The sequence below is a fragment of the Anoplopoma fimbria genome, chromosome 21 (assembly GCF_027596085.1).
Source record: "Anoplopoma fimbria isolate UVic2021 breed Golden Eagle Sablefish chromosome 21, Afim_UVic_2022, whole genome shotgun sequence".
NCBI classification, from domain to species: domain Eukaryota; kingdom Metazoa; phylum Chordata; class Actinopteri; order Perciformes; family Anoplopomatidae; genus Anoplopoma; species Anoplopoma fimbria.
In genome coordinates, this window is record NC_072469.1 from 19,777,631 (window position 1) to 19,803,670 (window position 26,040).

At 41.0% G+C, this 26,040-nt stretch overlaps 1 protein-coding gene across 3 annotated transcripts in view; it reads right to left on the reverse strand.

Moving 5' to 3' along the window:
- myripb (myosin VIIA and Rab interacting protein b) overlaps positions 1–26,040 on the reverse strand; it is a 102,272-nt gene that overhangs the window by 41,700 nt on the left and 34,532 nt on the right. For all 3 annotated transcript variants that reach the window (XM_054622986.1, XM_054622985.1, XM_054622983.1), the window contains exon 3: positions 13,481–13,702. In XM_054622986.1, the coding sequence (XP_054478961.1) occupies positions 13,481–13,702 (222 nt within the window). The remainder of the gene's footprint in view (positions 1–13,480; positions 13,703–26,040) is intronic.

Genomic DNA, 26,040 nt, shown 5'->3' on the forward strand with positions numbered 1-26,040 from the left:
CTCTCCATCTGAGGGCAAAGTCAATACGGACACAGATAGGGGAGGCCAATGTATAGACAGACTTGCAGCTGCACTACAGTCAGCTACTAAATAAAACTCTTTTCAGACATAGCATCACTGGCTTCATCTGTAAAAGCAATGAGCTGTTATCCCTCTGACATACGTGACTTTTACATAAATGTTGATTATGGTTTCATTCAGGCCATTACAGAAAGAGCCACAATGTTTTGTGATATTTGGCACCTGATGCATGAGAGGAAGCAGTGAAAGTGACACATAAAGGAAAAGGATTGTTTTCTGTTGTCTCATAGGCTACATAACTGATGGATTATTAAACTTAATTAATGACCATCATCAGCATCAGGGACAATTGCCCTCGATTTTCTCATCAATTAAAAAATTCATTATACAATACTGCTGCCTATTTTGTTATGTTTACCACTGCAAAAGGATAGAATAACTAAATCACGGACTAATCTGGCATGAGAAAAATGTCCTCAACAACCGAAAATGGGCTTATTCAGAGTGGTTTCTGGTTTAAATGCTCTTTGTGCATCAGAGATGATGCTGACGTAATAAATTACCGTGCTCTTCCCAAGGCATGCATTTAATCTCTCGCCGTGCATATTTAAACATGTGCTGCAGCAGCCTTTATGTTATCATGACTCCATTCAGTTCAGATTAATGTTGCAATGTTACTTGGTCTGACCCAATCGGATTGCTGTCGTTTCTTTGAAATAAAAAATAGTCAGACTTGAGACAAGCATGTTAAATTGCCAACACATTATGCAATGTGGTTCATGTCTGAAAAGGACTAAAGACCCTCCTGAAGATACTCAGCTGTGTGAAACATGCTCAGCTGGATATGGTAGAGTTATATTCTGTCACTATTGCGTTTTACTTTTTGTGTTTTGTAATTTTGCTTTTGAACAAAGAAATAATATTTAGGGAAGGGAATAAGGACAATGCAAGCTAGTAAAACAGATGTACAACAATACTGGATTTGATATTCTTAAAAAAATAATAATCTTGTTCGTTTGTTAATGTTTGATGAGGAAGGAAATTAATTCAAACATTTGTTACACCTTAAGGGTACACAATGTGTTTAAGTGAGTAACACACATGTATATATTACATTTGGTTGTTTCCAAGAAAACTCCACAGGGCACCTTTAAACAAATTACTAACTAATAATCAAAACTACTGACTGGGAAATTACATTTTTCTGCTTGGTTCGTGTTTTATTTATGTGGCAGAGCTTGGGTTCTTCTGTGAATGTGACTGCTGCACTAACATAAATGTATAAAATGTCAATGTAAATGCTGGAAAGCTAATTGTAAGGCTATGCATACTAAAGCAGCAAACCCACAGGGAGGAATGTAAATGCTGGAAGCTGTTAAATCAATCTTAAAAGGAGGAAACCTGTGTTGCACAGCAACTTAAAGGTCGTAAATATGGAGAGTGATGAGCAAACTAATGAACTGCACTTGACTAAGGAATCAGACTGCTGCCCTAAAGCATCCGTACCATTCCACTGTAAATCTACAGAAAATGCAGGATGAGGGCGAACTGCTCTGTGCGTGTTGTTCCATGTGGAGGTGGTGAGGAAAGGGATTAGCGTGCACGATGAGATTCCCAAAATACGTGTTTAGCCTACACTCAGACTCATTTATTCCTTTTTCTCTCTCTTGTTTGTCCCCTTGTGTTCCTGTTTCTGTTTGTTTCATTCTGTCTTTGTACTCCTGAATGCGTCTGTTGATGTTTGAATATGCTTTTTGCAGCTGTTACTTTGTCCTACATGTTGTGTTACATCCATGCGTGTCTGAGAGGGAGAGTGTGTGTATGAGTGTGTAGCAGTGTGTTTGTGTGCTTGTAGACAGCAGAGGTATCTGTGTTTATCCGCCTGCAGGTATTTGTGGCAGTGACACTCAGGTGGAAGCTGTTACGTCAGTCTGTTGCCTCTGCAGGTAGGCAGGCAATCTAATATTTACTATCAGTGCATCAACAGCAGACTTCAGAGTCAGATGGGGGAGGCAGGATCAGAGGATATCAAACACACTCACTTACGCTGGGTGGGAAAAACTGTTTGCTGCAACCAATTTGCCCAAGATGTGTATGTTTCATAAAGCGTTGAAGTAAACAGAAACAGAGTGTGGAGATGTGCGTCCTGCGGCTGTTTGGTGGCGTGAAAAATTATCTCAGCTGAAGACGAGTGCAGAGGAGAGGGGGGAATAGAGACACAGAATGAGAGAGCGAGTAAGAGAATGAGAGTGAGAAACGGTGAGAGTGAAAGAGGGAGGGGCCGAAAGATATATAGAGAGACCTTCATTCAAAATGCATTAATCTACTATCGAACCTGCATGGCCTCCACAGCTCACCACTGCAGGTGAGAGCAAGCACACTTGACACACATCCCTCTTACCCTTACACAGAAATCAATATTTGGTTATATATGTAAGAGTCCAGCGTACGTAGACCATCAGAGCATCGCATTAAGCAAAAATTCCCTTTACACAGAAAACGCAGACCAGATTTTTATTTGTGCTGTGTGTGCTCTTTCAAGCTGTCCTGCAGGGTGTTAACACAGTGCCTGACTTTGTGTGTGTGTGTGTGTGTGTGTGTGTGTGTGTGTGCGTGCGTGTGTGTGTCAGCTGGAAATGTGTGCATATGTGTCTGCTTGCAGCTTTGATATCGCTCCCATTGGCAGCCTTGGTATGAACGGATGCTTTGATCCCATTTGAATTAAACAGCATCACCCAAGTTCCTCTGCTGCTGCTCTGAACAAATAACCCGAGAGAGAGAGAGAGCGAGAGAGAGAGAGAGAGAGAGAGAGAGAGAGAGAGAGAGAGAGAGAGAGAGAGAGATCCCTATTGTTCTCCAGTTGTTTCGGTTGCTCGAAGCCACTCTGTGTTTAACAGCATAGCAGCTACCTGCTGCACGATTACCTTTGGTATTTCAACTGCCAGCAGCTTAATAACACTGAACTGTAAGGTATTCCTTTTTGAAAGCACACATTTCTTGTAAAGTAAGTCTAAGCAGGAAACCCAGAAATCGTTTTCTGCACTTGAAACCGGTCCACAGCAAAGATGGTGGTTATTGTAAAAAATGTTATGGGTGTTATACTATATTTGAATGAATGAAAATGGCAATAAGGTGTGAAATGCATCCCATCCTGCTCTGTCTTGACTGTACATATCATGACAATGACATGTTCAACTTTCTTTATTATTAATTTATTAACTCCACCAAACAGATGATTCTATGACAAATGTATGAATATACTGAATCATTTATGTTAACAAATTAAATTAAATTTACCACAGAAAATGCCTGAAAGCACAATTATTTATGAAATATAACAGGACTAAGTCATTAAAGTTAGTTTCCAGAGCTGGACACAGGGGCAGGCAGACAAGCATACAGGGAGCCGGCCAACAACAACCTGCTCGTCCCAGAAGCCCAGGAGATACACACCTAATAACATCGGAGGATTTTAAACAAATGAGATCAAACAGCACTCCTCGTTCAGGTGGGAAATCATGACTAAACAAGGTGAGCGGAGTGCAGTCAGCTCTGCAGCGAAGCGCCGGCTAAGCCTAATTTAAAGCGCTGAAAAATGGGAGAGGAGGTGCAATGAGACAGAGGCCTGGAGCGATGCACATCCATTGATATGCAGCAGGGAGAGGGAGAGACTCAGAGAGAGGGAGAGAGAAAGAGAGAGAGCAATAAGGGATGTGTACATACACACCGATCTGAAGCCTGAAAGTGGGATATCAACATTAGCATATTCTGCTAATTGTTATTCATTGACACAAGCCCTATTTCCCAGTACATTAAGTCCACACAGTCCATGTGTGTAAGGTGTGTGTTCTCCAAAGGCTACACTTACTTAATTGATTAAACTGTGTATATAACTATATGAAAACTATTGTCAAGCAAATTTTCAAAAAGCTCATTGTCCATGAATGCTTTCATTTATTTTTTCGGCCTTGAAATTAGGAATTCAATCATGACATTTACTAATTTTCCATCTTTTATTAATTGTTTTCACCTGCTCTCACATACATTTAATAGATGTTGTGTGGTCCATATTTACTTAATTACGCCTCTCTTTAATTTGATGATAAACGGCCCAAAAAAATTAAATTATTATTCTGGTAGCACACTCTATCCTCCAGAAATACTGACCTGGTAGTCCACATGAATGAATTTCAGTACTGTGACCGCCTCAGGTCCCATCATCACTCTTGAACTGCTGGTGAGCTATGAGTAATGGCCAATAAAACATGCTCCAAATGCACTTTCGATCCATGACTTCACCACAATGTGCTATGATTATGAGTATTTCTAGTTCTGCAGTTTTGAGAAAAAAATTCACACCATGACAAAACATTCAGGTTATCAAAAAAACAACACACACTTATACAATGTAGCCTTTCTTAACAACTTTTATACTTTCTTTCTTTTATCATGAGCTGGCTGATGTTTATGCTTTGTACTTATTACTTGAAAAGTAAAACTATTATAAAGATTATTATAAGTAAAAGCATGATATGAATACTAGAACATTGGAAAAGAAAACTAATATTTCACTTTCATCAAAGAGGGCTCTTGGTTTGACAGGCGAGGAATGTGCAATGAGTATGAAAATCCTGCATTGCCAATATCTCATCTCTTTTATGCTACAGAGAGTTCACTGTGGCAGGAGATCAGACAGTGTGATCTGCCTGAGGGAGGGATGGCGGCGCAAAGATAGTAAGAAAAAAAGTGAGATGTGAAGTTAGAGGAGGGAAAGAAAAGATTACTATTCATCCAGCACCTTGAAGAAGTTTCTATCATTTCATGCCAAATTCTTAGAAAGATAAAGACGCAAAGAGGACAAAGAGCAACAGTGATCTAAAAGTTTAGTGAAATTTTTTTTCTTAATCAGAAAGCAGAGATCTCCTTCATCTGCCAATCATGCAGCTCACATCCTCTCCATCCAGCTTAGACCAGACCATATGAGACGCGACTATCTGCGCTGTGGGGCGCCTCCCACGCTAGAGATGTTTCTGATTGATCACATCTGCAGAACCAGGAGGGGAGGATTCAAGGGGAATAGAGATTCAACACAGGCATTAACATTTCTATTTGAGTGAATCAGTGTGCAGTGGTTACAGAAACACAGGACCTTTCCATTTTTTTTAATGTTTGTAGATGGATTTAAAGTCATGACTTCAAAAGACATAATTAAAACATACTGTTACCGACTTAACTTTTTTACCAGCAGCAGTGCGCAAGTGCTGGACCAAACAGTAGCTGCAAATAACTAAGACAGTTTGAACCTTCTTGGACATATTTGGCTTGATTTTAAATTGAAGTTGAACTGAAATTTATATTAACTGTCTTTATTCTGCAGCTATTGTGCCTGTTTATCCAAGGCAAAAATATGTTTGGACATTATTGAGGTTCTAAGTTTCAGGCCTGTGGGAAGGCGAGTCCCACAGCAGCAGTTGACTGACACATGAGGACTGGCATTGCTAGGAGATGTGCTTTTAACTTCTGAGGTGCGCTAACTGGCTGGAGCTGCGTTCCAAATCGCGTACTTTTTCTTTTTAACTCTTGCTGCAGCATTTCTGGCATACTAAGTAGTATGGTAGGATGGATATTGGAACGCACAGTGGAGCTCCCCAGAAGTGAAACCCAAACATCTTGATCGCCTGTTGGTTACTGGCGACAGAACAGGTTGGTAAATTTGACTAGCGTACATATGTCTTCCAAAATAAAGGTGGTCTATGGTGGACACCGGAAGGGGCGGGACTTCGCCTCTCTATTTCATTTAGGTACTGGGACAAACAAGCTAGGTTAACTACCTCCACAAAACTGAGAGTCACTACCAAATTGTCTTGGTTTTCACCACATTTAAAATAATAACTCGTCTTTGGCGCTTTCATAGACATCTTTCAATTTCTGTACCACTCATTATTCCCTGACCCAATATCAAAACATAAACAATGCAGCACGAGTCTGACACTGATATGTTTGCATGTGTGTCAATCAATCAATGTGCTGTTGTCAAGGCTGTTGCTAAGACACCCTAGCAGCGGTTAGCTGTCACGCAAAAGAGAAAGTCTGTCTTTTCCAAAGAGCTCCACAATCTTTATTCTTTACACCTTCCTTCGTAAAGTACCTGAGATTGAAAATGCTGCGTTCTGAAAGAGTACATTGATGTAGTAAGAACCAAACATTGCCTCCTGCAAAACAACTATGTAGTGAGAGGTTTTTAAAATAAGAAAAATAGAAAAATAAATAAAACTTTAATGTTTTGGTTTTGGTAATTACGGTTTTGACCAAATAAATACACAAGTCAAAACAAACACCAAGAATATTCAACTGATTTCTTAGTAAAACTTAACTTGCCACCCAGAAAGGAACCAGGCTCAAAATGGGATTTTAACCCTGAATGCAACACACAAAGGACAGACACACAGCTATAAAGTAGAATGGTGTTAAGCTTTTACAAGCTGTAACGTGGAAGTGTTATTGTGAATAACCTGTGTCTTGCTCCACTCTGTGGTTTCCAATCCCACTAACCCACATTAAAAACAACAAGCCGCTTTAGCTGTTCTGATCCACCAGCCAACTTACTGCTTAAACCGATTTAGGAATCATGAGATTTCAAATCACCTGCAGCTTGAACTGAACTGGGAGACACAAATGTCCCCGTCCGCTTAGAGTTTCCTCCACATCACAGGAACTACAGACTCTGCTGTGCTGCCTCAATGTAACTGGCTTCACAACTGGACCTGGAGTGGTGCTCAGATCAGATCTAATTCAGTCCTAATTCAGTCCACACACACACACACACACACACACACACACACACACACACACACACACACACACACACACACACACACACACACACACACACACACACACACACACACACAAACACACACACACACACACACACACACACACACACACACACACACACACACACACGAGTCCTGGGAGCTGGAGGCCGACCAGGTAGACTTTAATGACTCAGAGTCATTTATGCAAAATGACACACAACGATTTTCACTCGACTGACAGTAATTACCACACCCACAAGAGGGAACATTCAAGGTTCTTTGTGTGTGTGTGTGTGTGTGTGTGTGTGTGTGTGTGTGTGTGTGTGTGTGTGTGTGTTGTGTGTGTGTGTGTGTGTGTGTGTGTGTGTGTGTGTGTGTGTGTATCTATGTGCATGTATGTGGACTTGCAGTTTACCTGGATAGCAGTGATTTATCACCTGCTACAGAACCTCACCCCCGACAGAGAAAAATGTTTTCATGGAACACAAGGGGTCACACATGGGGAGCAGTTACAAAACAAGGATCCAGACACAAACACTCATGCAGCACACCCAGATACACACAAACACAGATAGGTACTGCACACACACACTGAGATTGCTTCAAGGCTGAAAACTCAGCCGTAATTAGTTTTTAAAGGAAACTCTTGCACAAATTGCATTTTAAAATTCAAGTACAGTTTCTGATTTAGGCTATGTTTCAATTAATGAGAGCAAGGTTCTTAAATAGATCTTAGTCAAAGCTAAGTCAGGACCACCAGGAGATGTTTCGAATCTAAATTACCAGTGTGCCGCGTGTGTGTGTGTGTGTGTGCAACTCGTGAGATTCTCCCACGTGTTTCACTGCTGTCAAACCCGACTGTGTATAAAGTGCAAATCACCATGAAGAATTACGATCGATTGGTGGCTCCTTTGCCAGCTGGGTTGGACCCGGGACAAGGCCGCGGAGGAGGGAGCGAAGAGGATGACATGGAAGGAGAGAGGGTGATGAGTGGCTCTCCTTCCTGTGCCTTCAGCTCATGGCTGGTTCAGCTGCACTCTATCTTCAAACTGTTTCAGTCGATGGAAAGCTTCCCGGGCATCAAGTGTGGTAATGTTCAGGCTCCCACGATTTAGTCAATTTTCTGTGCTGATGGGGATGAAATGGTTCTTTATAAATTCAGAGCACGTTTACATGTGGGGAAGCTGTGACGACAGCATGAAACATGGCTACACATATAAACCTTCTTTGCCATTAATGGTTGTCGAGTGTGATTTAGAAGCTCCACACTGCAAGTTGATAGCGCCACAGTGTGACGAAGGAGAAGGGAGACTTCCATTCTTCATCTACCGAGGCTTGCAGCTCGCTGTTTTGGCTATTTGATGGACAGAAACACGCAATAATAAGTCCTGCAATCCATTGTTCATCCATCTGCTAAAAAACAGACTAGAACAGAGAAAACAAGCAGCAAGACACAAACAGACACAGGCATGTAAATGCCTTATTAAAGCCAAGACGTCGTGGCGGTGTGCACACATTTAATCTGCAGCCCGGTGCTTGGGGGCAGACCCTCCCTGTCTAAGTCTAGTCTTGCTCACCCACACTGATAAAAATACCCCCGCAAGAAGGACAGAAAAAGATCACACTGCGACTCTGCCTCTCCATGCCGCAGGTGCTTGTTTGACAGGAACAAGAGAGTTCATGGAGTTGAGAGCGCTGGTGTCTTTACAAACACGCAATGATTGCCATTGTTGAGGGATCAGTTGGGATGTTAAAATAAATGCATATGCATGGAATATACATAAACAAAAACAAGGGAAACAGACATCTAAATGCACACTTTTGTATGGAGGTCTTAATGTGGAGGCAGGTGAAAGAAACAGAAGCAGACAGACAGGCAAAAGGTCATAGAAACTGTGCAGTCCAAGGAAGAAATCACTATGTTCATTCCCTGCATCTCAATACTATTATGTATGTGTATTAACTCTGCAAAAACAATGTAATAATGTACAGCTTTCTTGCTGTCAGGATTCTTGCTTCATCAGGTTGTTTAAGAAAATAATTTAAAGAGCTGTAGGATCTATTTTTTATTTGTGGACAATAACGAAACAGCAGCATGTAGCAACAATTAGGTTAATTCAAGCAATAAAGCATCTTTATCAATAATCTGTTAAATGGAGACAAGGGTGAGAAAGGATCGGAAATAGCTTCAATATGTCAAATGTCAGTTATTGTAAAACGACAAAATTGCCCGGATATAAAGCTGCAAAAGGTTAACATGCCTAGTTGCTGATGCACACTTTGTTAATTTTTTACATGATGAGACAAAAACGGCACATCTCTATGGTCAGAGTGCGTATTAGCACCTGGATTATTACTTACTAAACGTACTGCTCTCTGACTGACAGTTTATCTGGATATATGAATCCTTTTGATACGGTAAAAAACAACCATTCACTCCTCCTTATAGGTGAAAACATACAGCGAGTATTCACAGTCTCTGAGAAGGTGACAGGAGCTGCTTTGGAAACATTAAATGGCTCTGACATGCATGTGATATCTGTAAATGTGAGACTGTGCATTTGAGTGGTTTCATGTTAAATAAACCATAACAGTAGTAAGCTTCTACTACGACTAGAGAGTATTTGTACACGCTTGTCAACTCGTGTCCTGAGGCCTATATTCAATCAGCTCCTGCTTGGCCTTTAAAAAAGGGCAGTCCAAACCAAATAATTAAATGTGGACTCTGTGTTTGTGGCTGCCTGTCTACGTGGTTACGCCACCATGACAGCCCCAGAGCTTGCTCCAACTCACATTTAAAATACGACGGACGGTTAATGTCGCACTTGTGTATGTGTACATGTGCATAGAGAGCTTATGTGTGGCTCTGTATTCACAGACTGTTTGCAATATATACAGAAAGTCCACTGAATTAAGCCCCCTATATTACAATATCTTAAAAGGAATTTAATGCCCAAAAATGTATTTCAATTAAATGAAATGCCCAGTAAGGGTGTGTGCTTACTGTATGGATATGCTTATGTAAGCCTCGCCTGTTTGTGTGTGTTTGTGTGTGTGTGTAGGTACAGTATAGGTTTGCAGCAGATGCCATGGCATTCATGCTTTAGGATGAGATTATGAAAGCCATTAAGTGGTAAGAACGGTTGGTCACTTTAATGTATTGCTATATCTCATCCTAAATGCCATGGCATCTGCTGCAAACCACACTGTACACACACACACACACACACACACACACACACACACACACACACACACACACACACACACACACACACACACACACACACACACACACACACACACACACACACACACACACACACACACACACCTGACGACTGTATAAGCAGGCAAAGAGCCTCCCATTTCTGCAGATTAAGCACAGAGAGTTGCAGTATAGCTAAAATGTAAATGTATAAAATGGAGACTTCATCAGGTAGAGGGAGGGTTTAGAATATAAATGGACCAAAAATAAAAAGGATGTAGAAAGGAATAGACAATGAGAAGCAGGGAAATAAAACTTCAAGAGGAACAATTCAATGGGAAAGTCAAAACAAAAGAAGACATTTAATGGCATCCCCACTCTCAGATAATTGGACATGTACTTTCTTCCTCTGTCATTCCCTCTCCTAATCTTCTTCATCCTCCCCCTCTTCCTCTCACTCTTGACCTTCATCTCTCTTCATCTCCTGCGCTCCCCTTTAAACATTCTCCGCACTGCTTTGGGTGTGGAGCCAAAACAAGAAAAAATTACTTTTCAGTTTCCAATAAAAATGTTTTGACTTCTCTCACTGAACCATCGTTGTGTGGTGGGTGGGTGTGTGTGTGACTATGTGCAGAGTGTGTGTGCAGTGCTTGTGGACCATGGCTGAGGATGCCGCTAATTCTACCAGACTGCAAATGGTCATGCTTGTCCCACTCGCTCAAGAGGGAAAGATGTGTTTGGTGAATGTGTATGAGCGTGTGTGCGTGTGATTTACAAGATTCAAAAAGGTGTTATGACAAAGCTGCTGACTCACTGAGACTTTAACCTTTTTACAATCCATCTGCCATCATCAAGCAAACATCTCATATCAAATGCCCTCCAAGAAAACATTCAACTGGCGATGGCAATGTCCATCTCAACTACATCTGCTCGTAAATGTAATTAACCGACATATAATCGGTGTATGCGTGTGAATATACCTTTGCTTGCGGGCATCTTTTAGCCTCGATGTAAGTTCTTATGTGCATCCATGTGTGAGTGGGTGACTTTAGCCTCTGAGTGTGTCCATGTGTGCTATGATTACAAATCTGCTTTCCCTAGACGGATTGCACTTGTGAACAGCGTGGCCGTGCCACTGTGAATGTTGATGGACAGCCGGTGCATGTGAGTGGGACCATTTGGCGGTCTGTTCCCTTTTATGAATTGATTTAGCGTTTAGATTCAGCAGAATTCCCTAAGAAGGTTTAACAAGAGAGAAAAAAACCCAGAGACATTAAGTAGGAGAAGATACAGATATACTGATTTATTTTAAATGAATGAATGAATATTGTGATTTTTGACATGACTTAGTCCGACACTGTTTCTTATTTTATGTATTTTCTTGTAAATGACATTACAAGCACTGTATTCACAGCATGGTAACTTTAAACAGATCCTCTTATTTGAGAAAGCATTCCTTCGCGCCGTGGTTCATTTCCAACCGTTACAGTCTGTTTAGCATCAAATCAATGTCTTTTCTTTGCAATCATCCAGTCCAACAGTGGACTAATAGCTATTTCCAAAAATAATGTTAAGGGGGCCGCTAGCCTCGAGCCCAGCACTCGTGCAAGCTGTAAATCAGTGCTCCAAATGACACGACTCCACCCGGAGAGAAAGTAATTCATGCTAAAACCCGATTTAAGCCCTTTTAATGCGCTAATGAAAAGTGCTGTATTTATTTGTAGCTGGTTGACGGCAATGTTGTGACATCAGGCCCATCTGTGACTCAGTCTAAACCCCTAATGAGAACATTACTGACCCCGAGGCAGAGACACAAGCAGAGAACGATAGAGAGAGAGACAGAGGAGAGTGTGAGGGAAGAGATGATCGATGCAAACCTTGCCACCTCTTCTGACTGCCATCATCTTTTTCCCTCCGCCTCTTCGCTGTCGCTCCTGCTCCCACTCCTCCTCCCCCCTGTCTGATACACCAGGACTAAGGGCAGCGGGTCTAACTCAATACGCTGCGCAGCAAAAATCGATGAAAGACAAAAAGAGAAGGAGCTAGAGGATTGAGGGGGAAGAAATAAGGCCAAGTGGAGGGGCAAAGCATTTTTGACAGCTTTTTCTTGCGCTCCAATCCACTTCACCTTCACCTCCACCTTAACATACACAAACAGCATTCTACGTCCTTCTATCTATGTCCATTTGGTGAAATTGCACTCCAAATATCCCAACGACGGTACTAAATCACACCCAAGGACCTGTAGAGTATTCTACTGTATATTTTTAGGAAGGACTTGGCACCAAAAGCAGCTCAGGTAGGAAAAAACAAACAAGCAATGGAGAATATGAATAATGACCCCTAAGAAGACACACTGCAGTCATATATACCACGCGCATTCGCTGATATCCCAAGCTCACAATTAATTTTGCTATGAATGCATCACAAACACTGACTCACACACTCCAGCGTTGTAGTATTTCCAACACCCCACCCTTGCTGCCCAGAAAGGGAGAGAGTCGGGGCACTACAACAACTCCCAAGGCTTTGGACCGACATGCATGCGTAACTGACAAATACACAAAAACAGTTCTGTAACACAAATTCCAATATAAACGTCTGTAGAGCCTCTTTTGCTCCTGAGATTGTTTTCTCTTGTTCAATAAATAACGAATGCGCATTCCTTAATATCTACTCTGTAAGCAGGGGCGTGGGGACTAAAAACAAGCACTATTAAATTAAAAAGATCACGAAAATAAAGATTTACGAAAATAATAAAAAGGCACGTCTCAAATACTGAGACATGCATTATTATTAATTTTGCTGCCCTGCCGTGTCAACATCTGTCATTGTGTCTTTTTTTCAGCAGTGTGTACACATAGTCATTTCACCCCAACACACACATTACTTAGACTCTCATATGTCCCCCTCAATTTCCACCCCTCTTCAACCCGCCTTTTCATTACACTCTCCCTTAATGGCCCCATCTTATCCCTCCCAACTACCAGGAATGTTAAAAAGGCAGCAAACAACGCTGAAAACATTATTTTCCATTAGAAATTAATTTGAGAGTTGGATGTCCAAAACACAAATCAAACAAAATCCTCAAACTGCCCATCCCTGCAGCGCTGACTCCATCAAAGTCCTGCGTTCCCTCTCATTCATTCATTCACTTTTCCCCCTCTGCTCCGTCTTCTTCATTGCCCATATTCCCTATTCCCTCAACACTCTTCCTCTTTCAATCCCTTCTTTATTTTCAATAAATGCCACATATCTATTTTTCTCTATCCAATTCCCTCCTACTTCAGCATCCTCCACTTCACCAATTCACAGCTTCTCTCGTATCACCTCCCCATTCATTCCTCTGCCATTACTCTAATCTTTCCCGTCCTCTGCCACCGCCAGTGCATGTGTGTGTGTGTGTGTGTCGAGTGTGTGTGAAAACACTAACCTGCCCTTCTGGCATGCGGAGCATAGCCAGGCTTTGTCCCTCTTGTTGTAGGTGCAGCAGGTCTTGCAGACGTTGTACTGGCAGTCCAAGCACAGGCGCTTGGGGTTGAGCAGGAAGGTGAAGGGCGCACAGCAGCGGATGCAGCAGTGCTCGTTGAAGCGGTGCTGCTTGGAGAGGATAGAGCATCTGCTGCCTTCCTCCGCCAGCTCCTGCTTCATCTCGCTGAAACCGAGAGAGGGAGAGGGATCGAGAGAGAGAGAGAGAGAGAGAGAGAGAGAGAGAGAGAGAGAGAGGACAGGAGGGGGAGGGGGAGAGAGCGAGAGGGTGGTGAGCTTCTGGTCGAGAGGTAGAACGTCAAAACGGTAGAGGATGGCGATGCGGAATAATTGGAGATACCGTAGTTAATTAAAAATTAAAAGGGTGGGTATTAAAACTAGAAGTGGGGAGGGAAGAGGGGGTCATGGTTTTGGTGAAAACACTTCCCCGCTTCTCTCTCTCTCTCTCTTACACTGATTCTGTGGAATTAACGTGATGGCTGACATTTCAATTTGGGAGGACCTGTCATGCCTTGTTTGCCCTCATCAGTCAACACAGCTGAGGAGAGCACGACATGCACGTCTTCTACATCCTCAAATGAAATGAAGTACTGTGTCTTTGTTAATTAGGGCATGGGTGGCACTATGAGGATGAGGAAGATGAGGAAAAATGGCATACATAGTGCTAAGTTGAAGGTCCTTTGATGGCTATCTCATGTTCAAAACACATAAATATAGCCTGAGAGAAAAAACTGCATTGATGAAAAGCCTCCACAGTCATAAGGGAGATATTTGACTTCATTTCAAATATTAAAGTTTAAAACTAAGGGAATGAAGAAGCACCAAAGAGCAGCAAAGTCTCACTAATCTTAATTCCTCAGAGAATTGTTCACACTAATGAACTATTAGGATTAAAGGCAGAAATACTTGACCAAAGCTCATTTAAAAATCACATAAAATCCACAACCACAGCCGACGCTGAAATTTAAACAGCGGCACACAACAAATTGTGCATCATTCACCCCCATATTTTGCTTATAAAAGAACATTTAAGTTATCAGGTAAGATTTTTATATTCAAAGACAGGATAACGTAGGCTGTTAATCAGTCTGTTAACAAGCAAACCAGCTTTGCTATCCAAGACCTGTGCTCAAATGTTCAAATAAATTATGTACATGGGTTTTTCCTCTGTAGGATTTGTGCTGACTGAGCAATGCACCATAGGCAGCGGCTTCAATAAATAATATAATGTTTTGCATGTATATCATAAACTTTAGATCATAAGCACATATTGCACTCTAGTCAATAATATATTTTAAATAATACACAACGAGAAGAAAAGATAAAGTTACACTTCAATCTGTGTTACACCATCACCCATCAGTTGTCATTAGGGTGCGAGTGGAGGCTGAGAAGGCAGAAATGGAGCTGTTGATGCTGGGAAGGTGTGAAAGTGCGTTCAGCTCGAATGGGCATTGAGTAAATTATTCAAGCTGCTTTTCTGTACACTACACACAGCCGGGTTACAGCATACAGCGCTATCACTGATCCTAGACATTCACACACTTACAGAGCAGATGCCATGTACAGTATATACTAACAGATATGTGCAAAACATAGACAAAACACATCCTTATGTACTGGGAGAAAACAAAGTGATGGAGCAAAACACACATACAACACAAAATGTCTCTAAGCGTCCTTGTCTCTACTACACAACCAAGTCATACTTGGAAAATTACGTGTATGGCAAAAACTAGTGCTGTATGCAGCATATTGTAAATTTCCTGTGTGTACTGTGCCTGTGTCTGTGGAGCCAGTGGGGGCATTGCAATCTCCTGCTTCTCTAAGTTATTAACGCCGCTCCACAAGCAGATCCTCTGCTGCCTCACTGATTGCTTTTCACATGCATCATTAGACGCAGCATATTAACAAGACGAACAAACCATTTCATATACAGTGTCATGTGAGAATGCGCGGGGGGGTTGTGCGGGCTGAAGGGCAGTGGTTGGCATACACATACTGTTGATACTGACGTACACACAATTATGTATCAAGATGATCAAAAGGAGGTTTTGTATTTTTGCACATGCAAGGTCACAGTTAGTGGGAAATGGTGGAGCCCAATCAAATTAAAACAATCTTAAACAAACCTTCGAGCAACATAAAAGGGGCTCTCCTTGTCTGAGCTGCAGCATCTGGTTCACAAAAGATCCATAATATATGTATTACACACCCAAAACGGTGCAAGCCTAATATAAGAAGCAAACATTCACATCTCAATAACTCCAAGAAGCCATTGCCTGAAAATAATTTCCTTCAGTTCTGATTAGGATCAGGTTCCATTTCGCCTCGCTGTGTACGTGATACAGGTTTAATGAACAGCCCAGTTATGGCGGCTAGCTCCGGCCGTTTAATTAAATGAGTGGGCGAATATACACATATATCCAAGGACAAGAGGGGTTTGTCATGCCTGGCGTCCCAACGCATTAACTCACATCTCTGTTAATGAGACATGAAAACCTGTGCTCATTTAGCAGCCATGACTGGAGATACACATGGGTCATCCAGGTGCCAGTAAAGGTACGATTAGCTCATAAACAATAACTGTAGACACTCTTTATTAGCAAATTACCATTTTAAGCTAAATGTGTAATGTTAACAAGCTCCTAATTATTTTTATTATAACAGCCAGAGTTGTGATAATTTATGTTGTTTAAGGCTCCAAAAATGCTAATGAATGATAAGCTAAGAAACTAAATGGACCTCGTAAAAGTCTGATAAACGTTTTCTCAATTGCTGTTGGTCAAGAATGACCTTTAAATCCCAGCTGTTACGCCATGGAGTCCTTTAAGTCCTTAAAACTCTCCAAGAGAAGGTAAATTTAGACCTTTCAAAATAACTGGACATGTGTTGAAAGACTGTTAGATGTGATCAAAAGCTCCAGAATCAGGTAATAAATGGACTTTTTAAGTTTCAACTAATTGTGTTTTTAATCTTCACATACAATCATTGTTAAGCAAAAAGTTCACAATGACAAACCTAGACCTATATGAATATGTAGGTTGTATAAATATTGATACTTATATCAATACCTATTTACTATGTTAGGCAATCTCAGGACACCGTTGCCACACATTAGTTTAACCAATAACACACTAGCATAAGTGTGCTAGAAAGTTTTTGGGAAATATTGAAGTGCTCTCTCATCAGCATGCCAAATGACCATTTAACAGCCAATGCAGTTGTGCTGTCTGATATTTAGGAAGTTTGATTGATTTCTTTCTCATACTGGCATTAAGTAAGACCAGCCCTACTCTGCCTCTGATTGACTAGTACTTGATTCGTTCTTTGCAGAATTTGTTCATCGCTGATGAACAAAATTGGTGGGAAGCTGGTTGGGTAAATGATTTCAACTCAGAAGGATGGCAGCCTCCTTGTATAGCACTCTCATATATAATTATAATGTCTTGATTATGGGAGGAAAATGTTTTTTTAAATGTTGACATGGATATGTTACCTTATTGATGGAATACAAATACAGATATGTTGGAGATTTATGTGGTGTCATAATTAGAATTACTCTTGATATGATTAAAAAGAAAATAATAATGGCACTTCCAGATTATGGCATACACTATGCTTTCTGTCCAACATTTTATTCTTGTTAACTCCAAGACAAAAGCTACCATTCAACATTATTTTAAAACATTAAAAAGGTAGGTCCTGCAAAATGAAAAACAACAAAGATCTTTGGATGCTGAAAGTTGTAAAATAAATAAATAAACAAAACTCTTGAATTTAAAACTTTTGCAAATTATGGATGGAGGGTACAGCGAGTTAAAGAGGGAAACACAGCTGAATACCAATTCATTCTGTAATTTAAAATACGGACAGCGGGGTGGTAGGTGGATTTAATAATAAGCCTTGTATTTCTAAGTGCCTGTCACTATATTGCAAATATGCATTGTGCTGAAGCTCTATTAACTTGGCTCTCTTATCTCCCTTTTCCATCAAGTCAACCCTGCTTCTCCCTACTTACTTTCACTTTCTGCTAGCGATATAGATATTTTTCAGTCCTCTCATGTCTGCTGCCCGTTAGTTTCCATTTTTGTCTCTCCCTTTCTCTTTCCGCTGACAAACAGACACACTTAAGTTTTCCAGGTGAAGTTGAATTATGTTATGGCTAGACTTGTAATCAAGATAATGGCATTTTGAGGTCCAGCGGCAGCCTGGCTGGAAAACAAAAACAATTGCATTTTTTTTTTTTTTTTTAACTGATCTATCGCCCTCTCAGCAGCTGTTCTCCTGCTCAGTGCGGTGCTTAAGAGTTACAGCACTGCTGACCAACTCAACTGAAAGGCAATGTGATGAATCAGCTTAGGTGCAAAGTAACACTACTGTGTTGAGAATATGTAAGTTTATGCTTAAAGTAATTTATTGAATATTTATAGAGAACAAGTCAATCGGTTGCTTATGATGGTGAGGATTGATACACATAATGAAACATCTGTGACTGGTTAAACTAAATTAATATCTTTATACCGCTAAGACAACATGAATGTGGTTGATGATTTATTATAAAACAACACAAAATGTCCATTCCTGAAGTACTGGCAGTGTCTCTGCAATAGTGATAGCATGAGAATATTCCATGCTAAGTATAAAAAGCTGTCACAACAGAAAACAGTAGCCAAATTAGACTTTGGCAAAAAATCTGGGGATGCAATTAACTAAATTTGTAAGAAAATATATTTGTATATTTAGCATCCTTTAAATCAAACATTCAGTTATTAAGGCATAATACTGCATACGACCTCCATACATACATAAGGAATGGAAGTAATCAGTAAGTGAATAGTGAAGGACTGTTAAAATCTTAAATGGAATAAATCAAACGCTGTTTAAACCATGCAGGCTGTTGTTAAAGCTGTTTTTCAGTCACTGCACATGGATTTTTCAGCACATTTTTATGCACAAAAGAGGACCTAACGCAGAAAAAGTGCATATACAATACCCAGGTTGATATGCAGAGAATGTCTTATTTCTTATGCTATATATAGTATTTCCTCCTGAATGTGGAGCCACGCACTACAATCAGGAAGGAAGAAAAAGAGACAGCATACTGAAGAAAAGCCATGTTGGAGTATTGTTAGCCCAGTGTTAGTAGCCGAGGGGAAGATCCTGGAGAAAATGAGCTTTAAATAAAGCAGGGAGTCTTTGATCAGTGCTTTGATCTGTCTGCTGCAGTGGAAACCCACAACACCAGTATGTTCCCCATTACACCAGTAAATCATACAGCCTTGGAGCCAAAAAAGATGTGGTAGCACACCTGTATGAGAGTGTGTGTGTCGGTGTGTTGAATCTAAGTGTGTTCATGTGTGTTTTTATTGATCTGAGTCAATGTGCTTTTCCAAGTGTACAGTAGCCAGATGCACTCGGTAATTGTGAATTGATTGAGGGCTTTCCAGGCGCTTAAGGTGCATTTAGTTGAAAGTGTGTAGATCTGTGAGTGTCTGTGTGTGAAACGCTGCAATTTCAAATCCATCTGCTACTTCAGCACAATGGACAGCGGCATGGATTTATCAATAAACACCACAGTGTGAGCCTCTTCTGGGCCACACGCTGCAGTGCGTCTGGTGGAATCACAAGCATCGTCTACAGTGGCCAAGATCGGCTCTGGCGGCCGCGTCGCGGCCTGAACGCGATGAAGCTGCGCCCGTTGGAGGCTACTGATACTTCAGAGCCATGGTCAGGGCCATAGATTCTAACTTGCACAAGCCTCAGTCAGATAATGGATCAATGCGTCAGGCAGGCTAGACTAACATATTCAACTAAATAGTCCATCTGTCCCTGCACTCTCTCTGCTACTTGGGGATGGAGAGGGGGTGGGCAGGTTAACAAGGGTCATGAATTTTGGTCATTTTGCTAACAAGAAGGATGGCATCCCCCCACAAATCACCTACTGCCAGTGTATACTGTGTGAAATCTGTATGTGGGGATCCTTTCCCGCTTCCCACATTATCACACGGTGGTGTGTGTGCCTGTGAGCGTGTGTTATGTGTGCATGCATGCATATCTCTTTGTACACCCCGTGTGCATTAGAGCTGGAATAATTCTTATCTGCTCCAGGGTGAAAAAAGCAATGAGAACGAGTGCAAATTCTGGTTCAATCGAAGCACAGAATTTACATTTGGACCCCGACTGGGTGAGGCCAAGTTACACAGTTCATCCAACTTGAATGCCAGCTCCAAATGAGAGCAGAGAGAACCACTGTAGGAACTCTCAACCCTCTTTCTTCTCTGCAATGCAGTGGCATGTGGGTATTACATTTCAAGGTAGAGAGTTTCTGGCGTTAGGCTGTTGGGATTGTCTGCAAGCTGTTGATTAAGGTGCAGGTGTTGGAAGGCTGGTGAGCTGGGAAGAAATCACATTGCTTTTCAGTGGAGATTGGACAGTCCTCTCATCTGCAGGAATATAATTGTATATATTGTCACTTTAAAATATTCTAAAGTCACATATGAATAAACCACTGATCAATTTACAAGGCTGCCCTGAAGAACAGGCTAAGGAAGATAAAGTAACCCCAGAAGACTACCCAGTTCTCCTGCAGGATGATGTGTGCTAAAGTGTTTTTCACACTGCACAGTGCAACTAATTTGACGGCAACTGTACATCAGCACTCTCATCCATGAGAGGTTTGACAAATAGCAGTTCTGGCCAACTCCAGAAAATCTGTGTAAGTATACATCTCTGACAACAGTGGAGAGTTTCGAGCTGAGACTCAGCCAACAAGATCATTTTCTCCAACCAGTGCCGTCGGTAAAATCAAGGGTTGAGTGACTTGAAATGTTGGAGATATATAATCCCTGCAGCCTGTCATCTTCCTCTATGCTCTCCTGGTTGACATCTGGAGGACTCTGCCATTAACTCCTGCAGGTTCCTCTAAACACAGTGAGGTTCCAGACTGTATTGCTCATATTTATTGTAGCAAATATTCTGAATCAGCACCTCTTTTTACTTAAATTTAAATTTAATAAAAAATGATCCCATGAGATATAGTTTAGCAAAGATACCTGACAAAAAGCAGAGCGTCATGACAACTTTAACATAAAAGACAAATGTGTAATATATCCAAAATATATCTGTAAGCAAAAAACACAAAGTACTGTCTTGCAAAGACAAAATTGACTTCATGAAACCTCAAAGGCAGCAAGAAGTAAAGAGACAGAATTTCCCTTCAGCAACCAGTAAATTAATTACAGTGAGCCTGTGCTCTTTATACTTTTATATTTTTCCCTATGACTAAAGGGAAAGAAAGTAAAAAATGTCCTGAAACTGCAAATGGAATTCCCACCAAGTACAAGAGAACTAATGATAAGGAAATAGACCCAGAATGGCATTACACATTAAAGAGAAAATGAATAATAATAGATCTGCACAGGGTCAGCTAATAAACCAGAATATACTGTACAAGGTGCAATAAAAAGAGGTCGGGAATAAACATCAAAGGATTTTATACAATAGAGGACTTAGGCGTGGAATAATTATTAGGGAGCATACGAATGCAAAAACACTGCAATCAAGACTCACTAGTGACTCTGTCAGCCTGTACTTAGAGGTACGGTAATCTAAATGCTAAAATCAGCATGCTAAAATGATTATAATGTCACAGACAAACCACCATTGCCATCCCTATATAGCCATGCCACTAGCGTAGCTAAAAGCCCTCACTTTTTGAACTCTCTTGAAACTTATATTATTTATATATATATATATTTTTGACTTTGATATCAAAAGAAACCTAGTTTTAGATATTCAGCTCAAGCTTTTTGTATTTTCTAAAAGAATGTGGCTAATTTATACAGCATACATTATTAATCATGTTCCTTTTTCTGGTGGCCTTGGTGTGGTTTATTCATCCATCGCATGAATAAAGAGGAAAAACAGACTTTGTCTCCGTGCCTTGCTACTCCCTTTTTCTTATCTTCATTATATTTAGAATATCATGCACAGTGGATGCTTTTCATGCTTGTCGTCTCTTTCTTTTAGCCAGGATGTCATTCTTCAGGCAGTGTATGAGAAGCTCAAGGTGACCATAACAGGGAGGCTGTGATGCTGCTGCTGGTGTTGCTCTCCCTTCCCTTCTCTTTCTCTCTCATTTGAAATGAACTAAGATAGTTCATAAACCTAAACACACACACACACACACACATGCACACACGCACACACACACACACACACACTCTGATATCTCATAATGTCACCACAATAATAAAAGAAGTATTCATGTCCCTAAATGTCAGAACATCCTCCTCCTTGTGTGTGACAGCCAACTGCAAAGGCTTGTCCTATACTGAATGATTATATACAATATATTCTTAGCTGTTCTGCTTCATATGTCTGGATTCCTAAACAATATATGTGCATATATTTGTGCTTGCAATAAGAAAACTGTGACATAAGAGCGATACCTTAGGTTGGAGTTCCTCCCACAGAAAGTCAGAATGGCAACACCCACCCAACCTCCTTATCCCCCTGGTTGAATTTTTCCACAGGGACTCATTCTTGCAGCCTGACCAAGCACACATAAAGACCTGCTTCATCTCTTCACAAACATCACATCAACCCTGAAGGCTTTCCAGCCCGTTGAGCTAAGAGGCATGTTAGTAAACACTATGGGAAAAAAGACACATATGCAGGCATGCATGCATGCATGAATGGATGAACACATGCACGCATATAAAAGACCGATGGGGACTTAGACCTTTCAATGAGTGATTGTTCCGTCTCTGTTTAGGGATACAAAGGCACAGTCCATGTAAATACTATGACGCAGGACACATCGAGACAGACAAGGGAAGTGCATCTGATCTACAGGTCCCACTGAAACTCAATACCAAATTGACAAACTGACTAGATGATGATCAATTGTTCCAATCACCTCAGTTCACTTAATTATTGTAACTGCAGTCATCCATGTCATTCACAACACTGTATGCAAGCAATTAACTTCAGATTTTCACTTACAACAATAATCGACTGCATTAGTATAATCTGATTGTAATTTTTAAAAGTTGGCATCCATACTCATTTACATTGGCTCTTACAGTAAGTGCATACACGGAGTAATAACAATATATAAGCATATTTGTATACTGGCAGTGTTCATATTGACATGGTTGGATTCATTTTAATGGTAAGTTTACCCACAGCTTTACAGCAAAGTTGGAGCAATTATGAAAAGCTGTGTGCAGGAGAGGAATCAATTACACACAGCTTCAGGGCAGATTATCAGACTACGGCTGGTTTAAGATAATGTCACGCTCACTATTAACTCTTTCCTGTCTTTCTTTCAACCTCAAACTTAGTTTCAATTCTTCAAGCTTCATGCCTTTCATTTCCTCGCCTCTATTCGACAGCCCATCCAATGATTTCTACTCTTATAATTTCTTCTCTGCATGTACAGCCCTGTACTAGAAATGTATTTCCCAGATAATTTGTAAATTTCTGATGCCTTTAATCAATGCCACCATTAGTCCAAGCATGTACATGAGTTTGTGTGTTACACACTCCAGCTATGGCCTAGATACCCACAGTTCTATACGTCTGCAGCCTCTTTATCACGCCTCTTCCCAAAATCTTTTCTCCTCTCTGTGAACCCCAAGCTAAAATGAAGCCTCGGGGCGATGGGAAGACTTCTCTTTGAACCAACTTTGGCTGGTGACGATTATCCAACGGGCCAATAATGAGCCCTCACTTTGGGAAACAATCCAAGTCGAATGTGTGCTCTGCTGATAACGTTTCCAATCAGAGCCGCCTGCCCGCATGGCAACTTCATAAGAAAATGAGAAAGAGATAAAGACGGGGAGAAAATAATTCGCGTAGACTGTTTACTGCTACCTCAGCAAGGTGCTGACATAATTTAGAAAGGAGGGAATTCATTTTCATATTCTGGTATTATTGTTTTGATCATCCAGTTACTCATAACTGACGGATTCAATTCAAAGAGGAATATGAGTTTCATTTGACAATCCCTTCTCTGAAAATGTTTTCCAGAACACTGGAACGGTGCACATGATTGGGTCAAGGGAGAAGATGTGCAACATAGGAAAGGGAAGCTCAAAATACTGAATTTCATACCTCCGATCAGAGGCTTGAAAAAAAGTCTGATGCATACGTGCACAAAGCTAACAAAGCTAAACTAAGGTCAAAATCCTCTAAAAAAGTAAATAAAGACTGCTTTCAGACTAATTCATTCAAGTATATGTTTCCTCCCACACATTCTCACCTCAGTTAAACCATATCTCAATCCCTGTCACTCACTACATCAAACACTCTACTGAAGCTCCATCATGCCACTTCTCCTTCCTTTCATCCCTTCATCCCAGCTCTCCAGCTACGTCGCAGATTAGCAGCTGTAGCCCTTACAAGCCAGACTAACTGGCACAGATTGTTCTTTCCTCTGCTGAATAATCTCTGGTCACACAGGAAAAGCAAACCAAATGTGCCAAGAACGCGGCTTAAGTGTCAACCACACCGAGGGAGAAAAATGAAAGGGAATGGCTATGGCTACTGAGCAAACAACCCACACCAGTTCCTCCATTCGAGGGGAATGAGCTGTTTGTAGTGAATGGGAGAGTCAATCTGTTGTTAAGCTGCCAAAGGGAAACAATGGCAGTCGACAAAATGCTGCAAATATGTTTCATGAATGTTAGAGATATTAGAGTGAGGCAGCAGTTATAACACCTGTGATTCAACGGATTCCCATTCCCAAACTCTTTTATATGCTCTTTTAATTGCAACCACTTTTCATACACCTTTAAAACTGATAACTTTAAATTACTTACAGCAAATTTGCAACAGCTTCCTTTAACATTACCAGCTATGCATTTTTTTAAATTAGACAATGTGCATTTTAAAATCATCCAAAACACTCAACCTACATAAGCAGCTTGCAATACTTTAGCTCGCTCTTCACTTTATAATATTACAGTAGCTAGTATTGCATGGTGGCAATATGCTGTGTAGTGCATATTAGCCGTGAATGCCGGGTGCGAGAGGATGTGCTGCTGTATATTAAGAGGAGGACAGGGATAGCCGCCAGGGAACAAATGGCTATTTCTGAGGCAACAAAGACGCAGAGCTACAGAAGAGCATCGCACACTGAATTCCCCTGTGATGAGAGAGGAGAGCTGCATGCAGAGAAAAGTGAGAGGAATGAATATGGATAATACAGACAGAGAGGAATAATTAGGGCTGAACCAAGCAGAAGAGAGGAGGGAGTTATTTTTGGTAGATGCCAATTCAATTACATGGGACGGGGCTTGGCTGTGGTTCTGACATAATGGGGGCTCCTCCTGACCGGGACTCCAGATCCCTATTAGACTCTGAAGGAGCCGGACCGTGTGTGTGTGTGTGTGTGTGTGTGTGTGTGTGTGTGTGTGTGTGTGTGTGTGTGTGTGTGTGTGTGTGTGTGTGTGTGTGTGTGTGTGTGTGTGTGTGTGTGTGTGTGTGTCCATGTGGATCCATGAAAGATTTAACACTTGTCACATTACACCACATGATGCATACACATACATAGATTATTCTCTCTCTCTCTCTCTCTCTCTCTCTCATTAAATCAATCTGCTACACACTCTGGTAAAAGCAGGAGGAGGGAATTTCCACTTCACAAACACAGATATGGAGACAGAATCAAATTCACACACAGCTGCAGTGTGACTGATGGTTGTGTGACATACACCTCAGTGGTTCATTTTCAGGTCCAGGGAGAGCAGCTTTTGTTAGAAGAGAAGGCAGAATATGGTATTGACTGTAGATGAAAAGCTATTGATTGCAGCCTGAGAAAGGACGGTATTTCTTAACTGCACAGCACTTTTGATTTGAGTCTCACAACGGCCGCTAATGACAGAGAGCAGGAAGGCAGCACATTTTATCAGTGCTAAGTGCATTTTGAACGAGTGCATCAATTCAATCCATCAATGATGTACTTGCAAATTTGAGATTTATAAAGACTACACAAAGCTAGAACTGCAAAGTGAAAGATTTAAGAGCAGAATAAAGAAAAGGTTGAATAATAAAAGGGTGAAGAAAACAAACAAAATGATCATGACAGATTGTCTGTGTAGCCGTGTTTGCACACAGATCAGTGTGGATAACAAACCAACAAGCCTAATGCACTTCCCATGGCTGACAGACATACATATTGGCTTTATGATAATACAGTGCGGGGGGCAAATCAATAGAGTCAACACGGCATCGACACTCGTACTGTGCTTCATGGTGCTCGTCAGGATCTATGAACTTTCTGCAGGCCATTCACACCTGCAGTACTTACAGACATAAAAAGCAATATGAAAATATCTGTAGTCAGTCTGCATGGGAAAGAGTTCCTGGATCTGTTAATGATGTAGTCAAACCTTCACCAAGAGCATACGCTGCATACACACAGATCAGAGAAGCTTTTTAAGATCTACGACATGCGTCCTAACATAAAGGAGATCGACAGGAGTTGACCATATT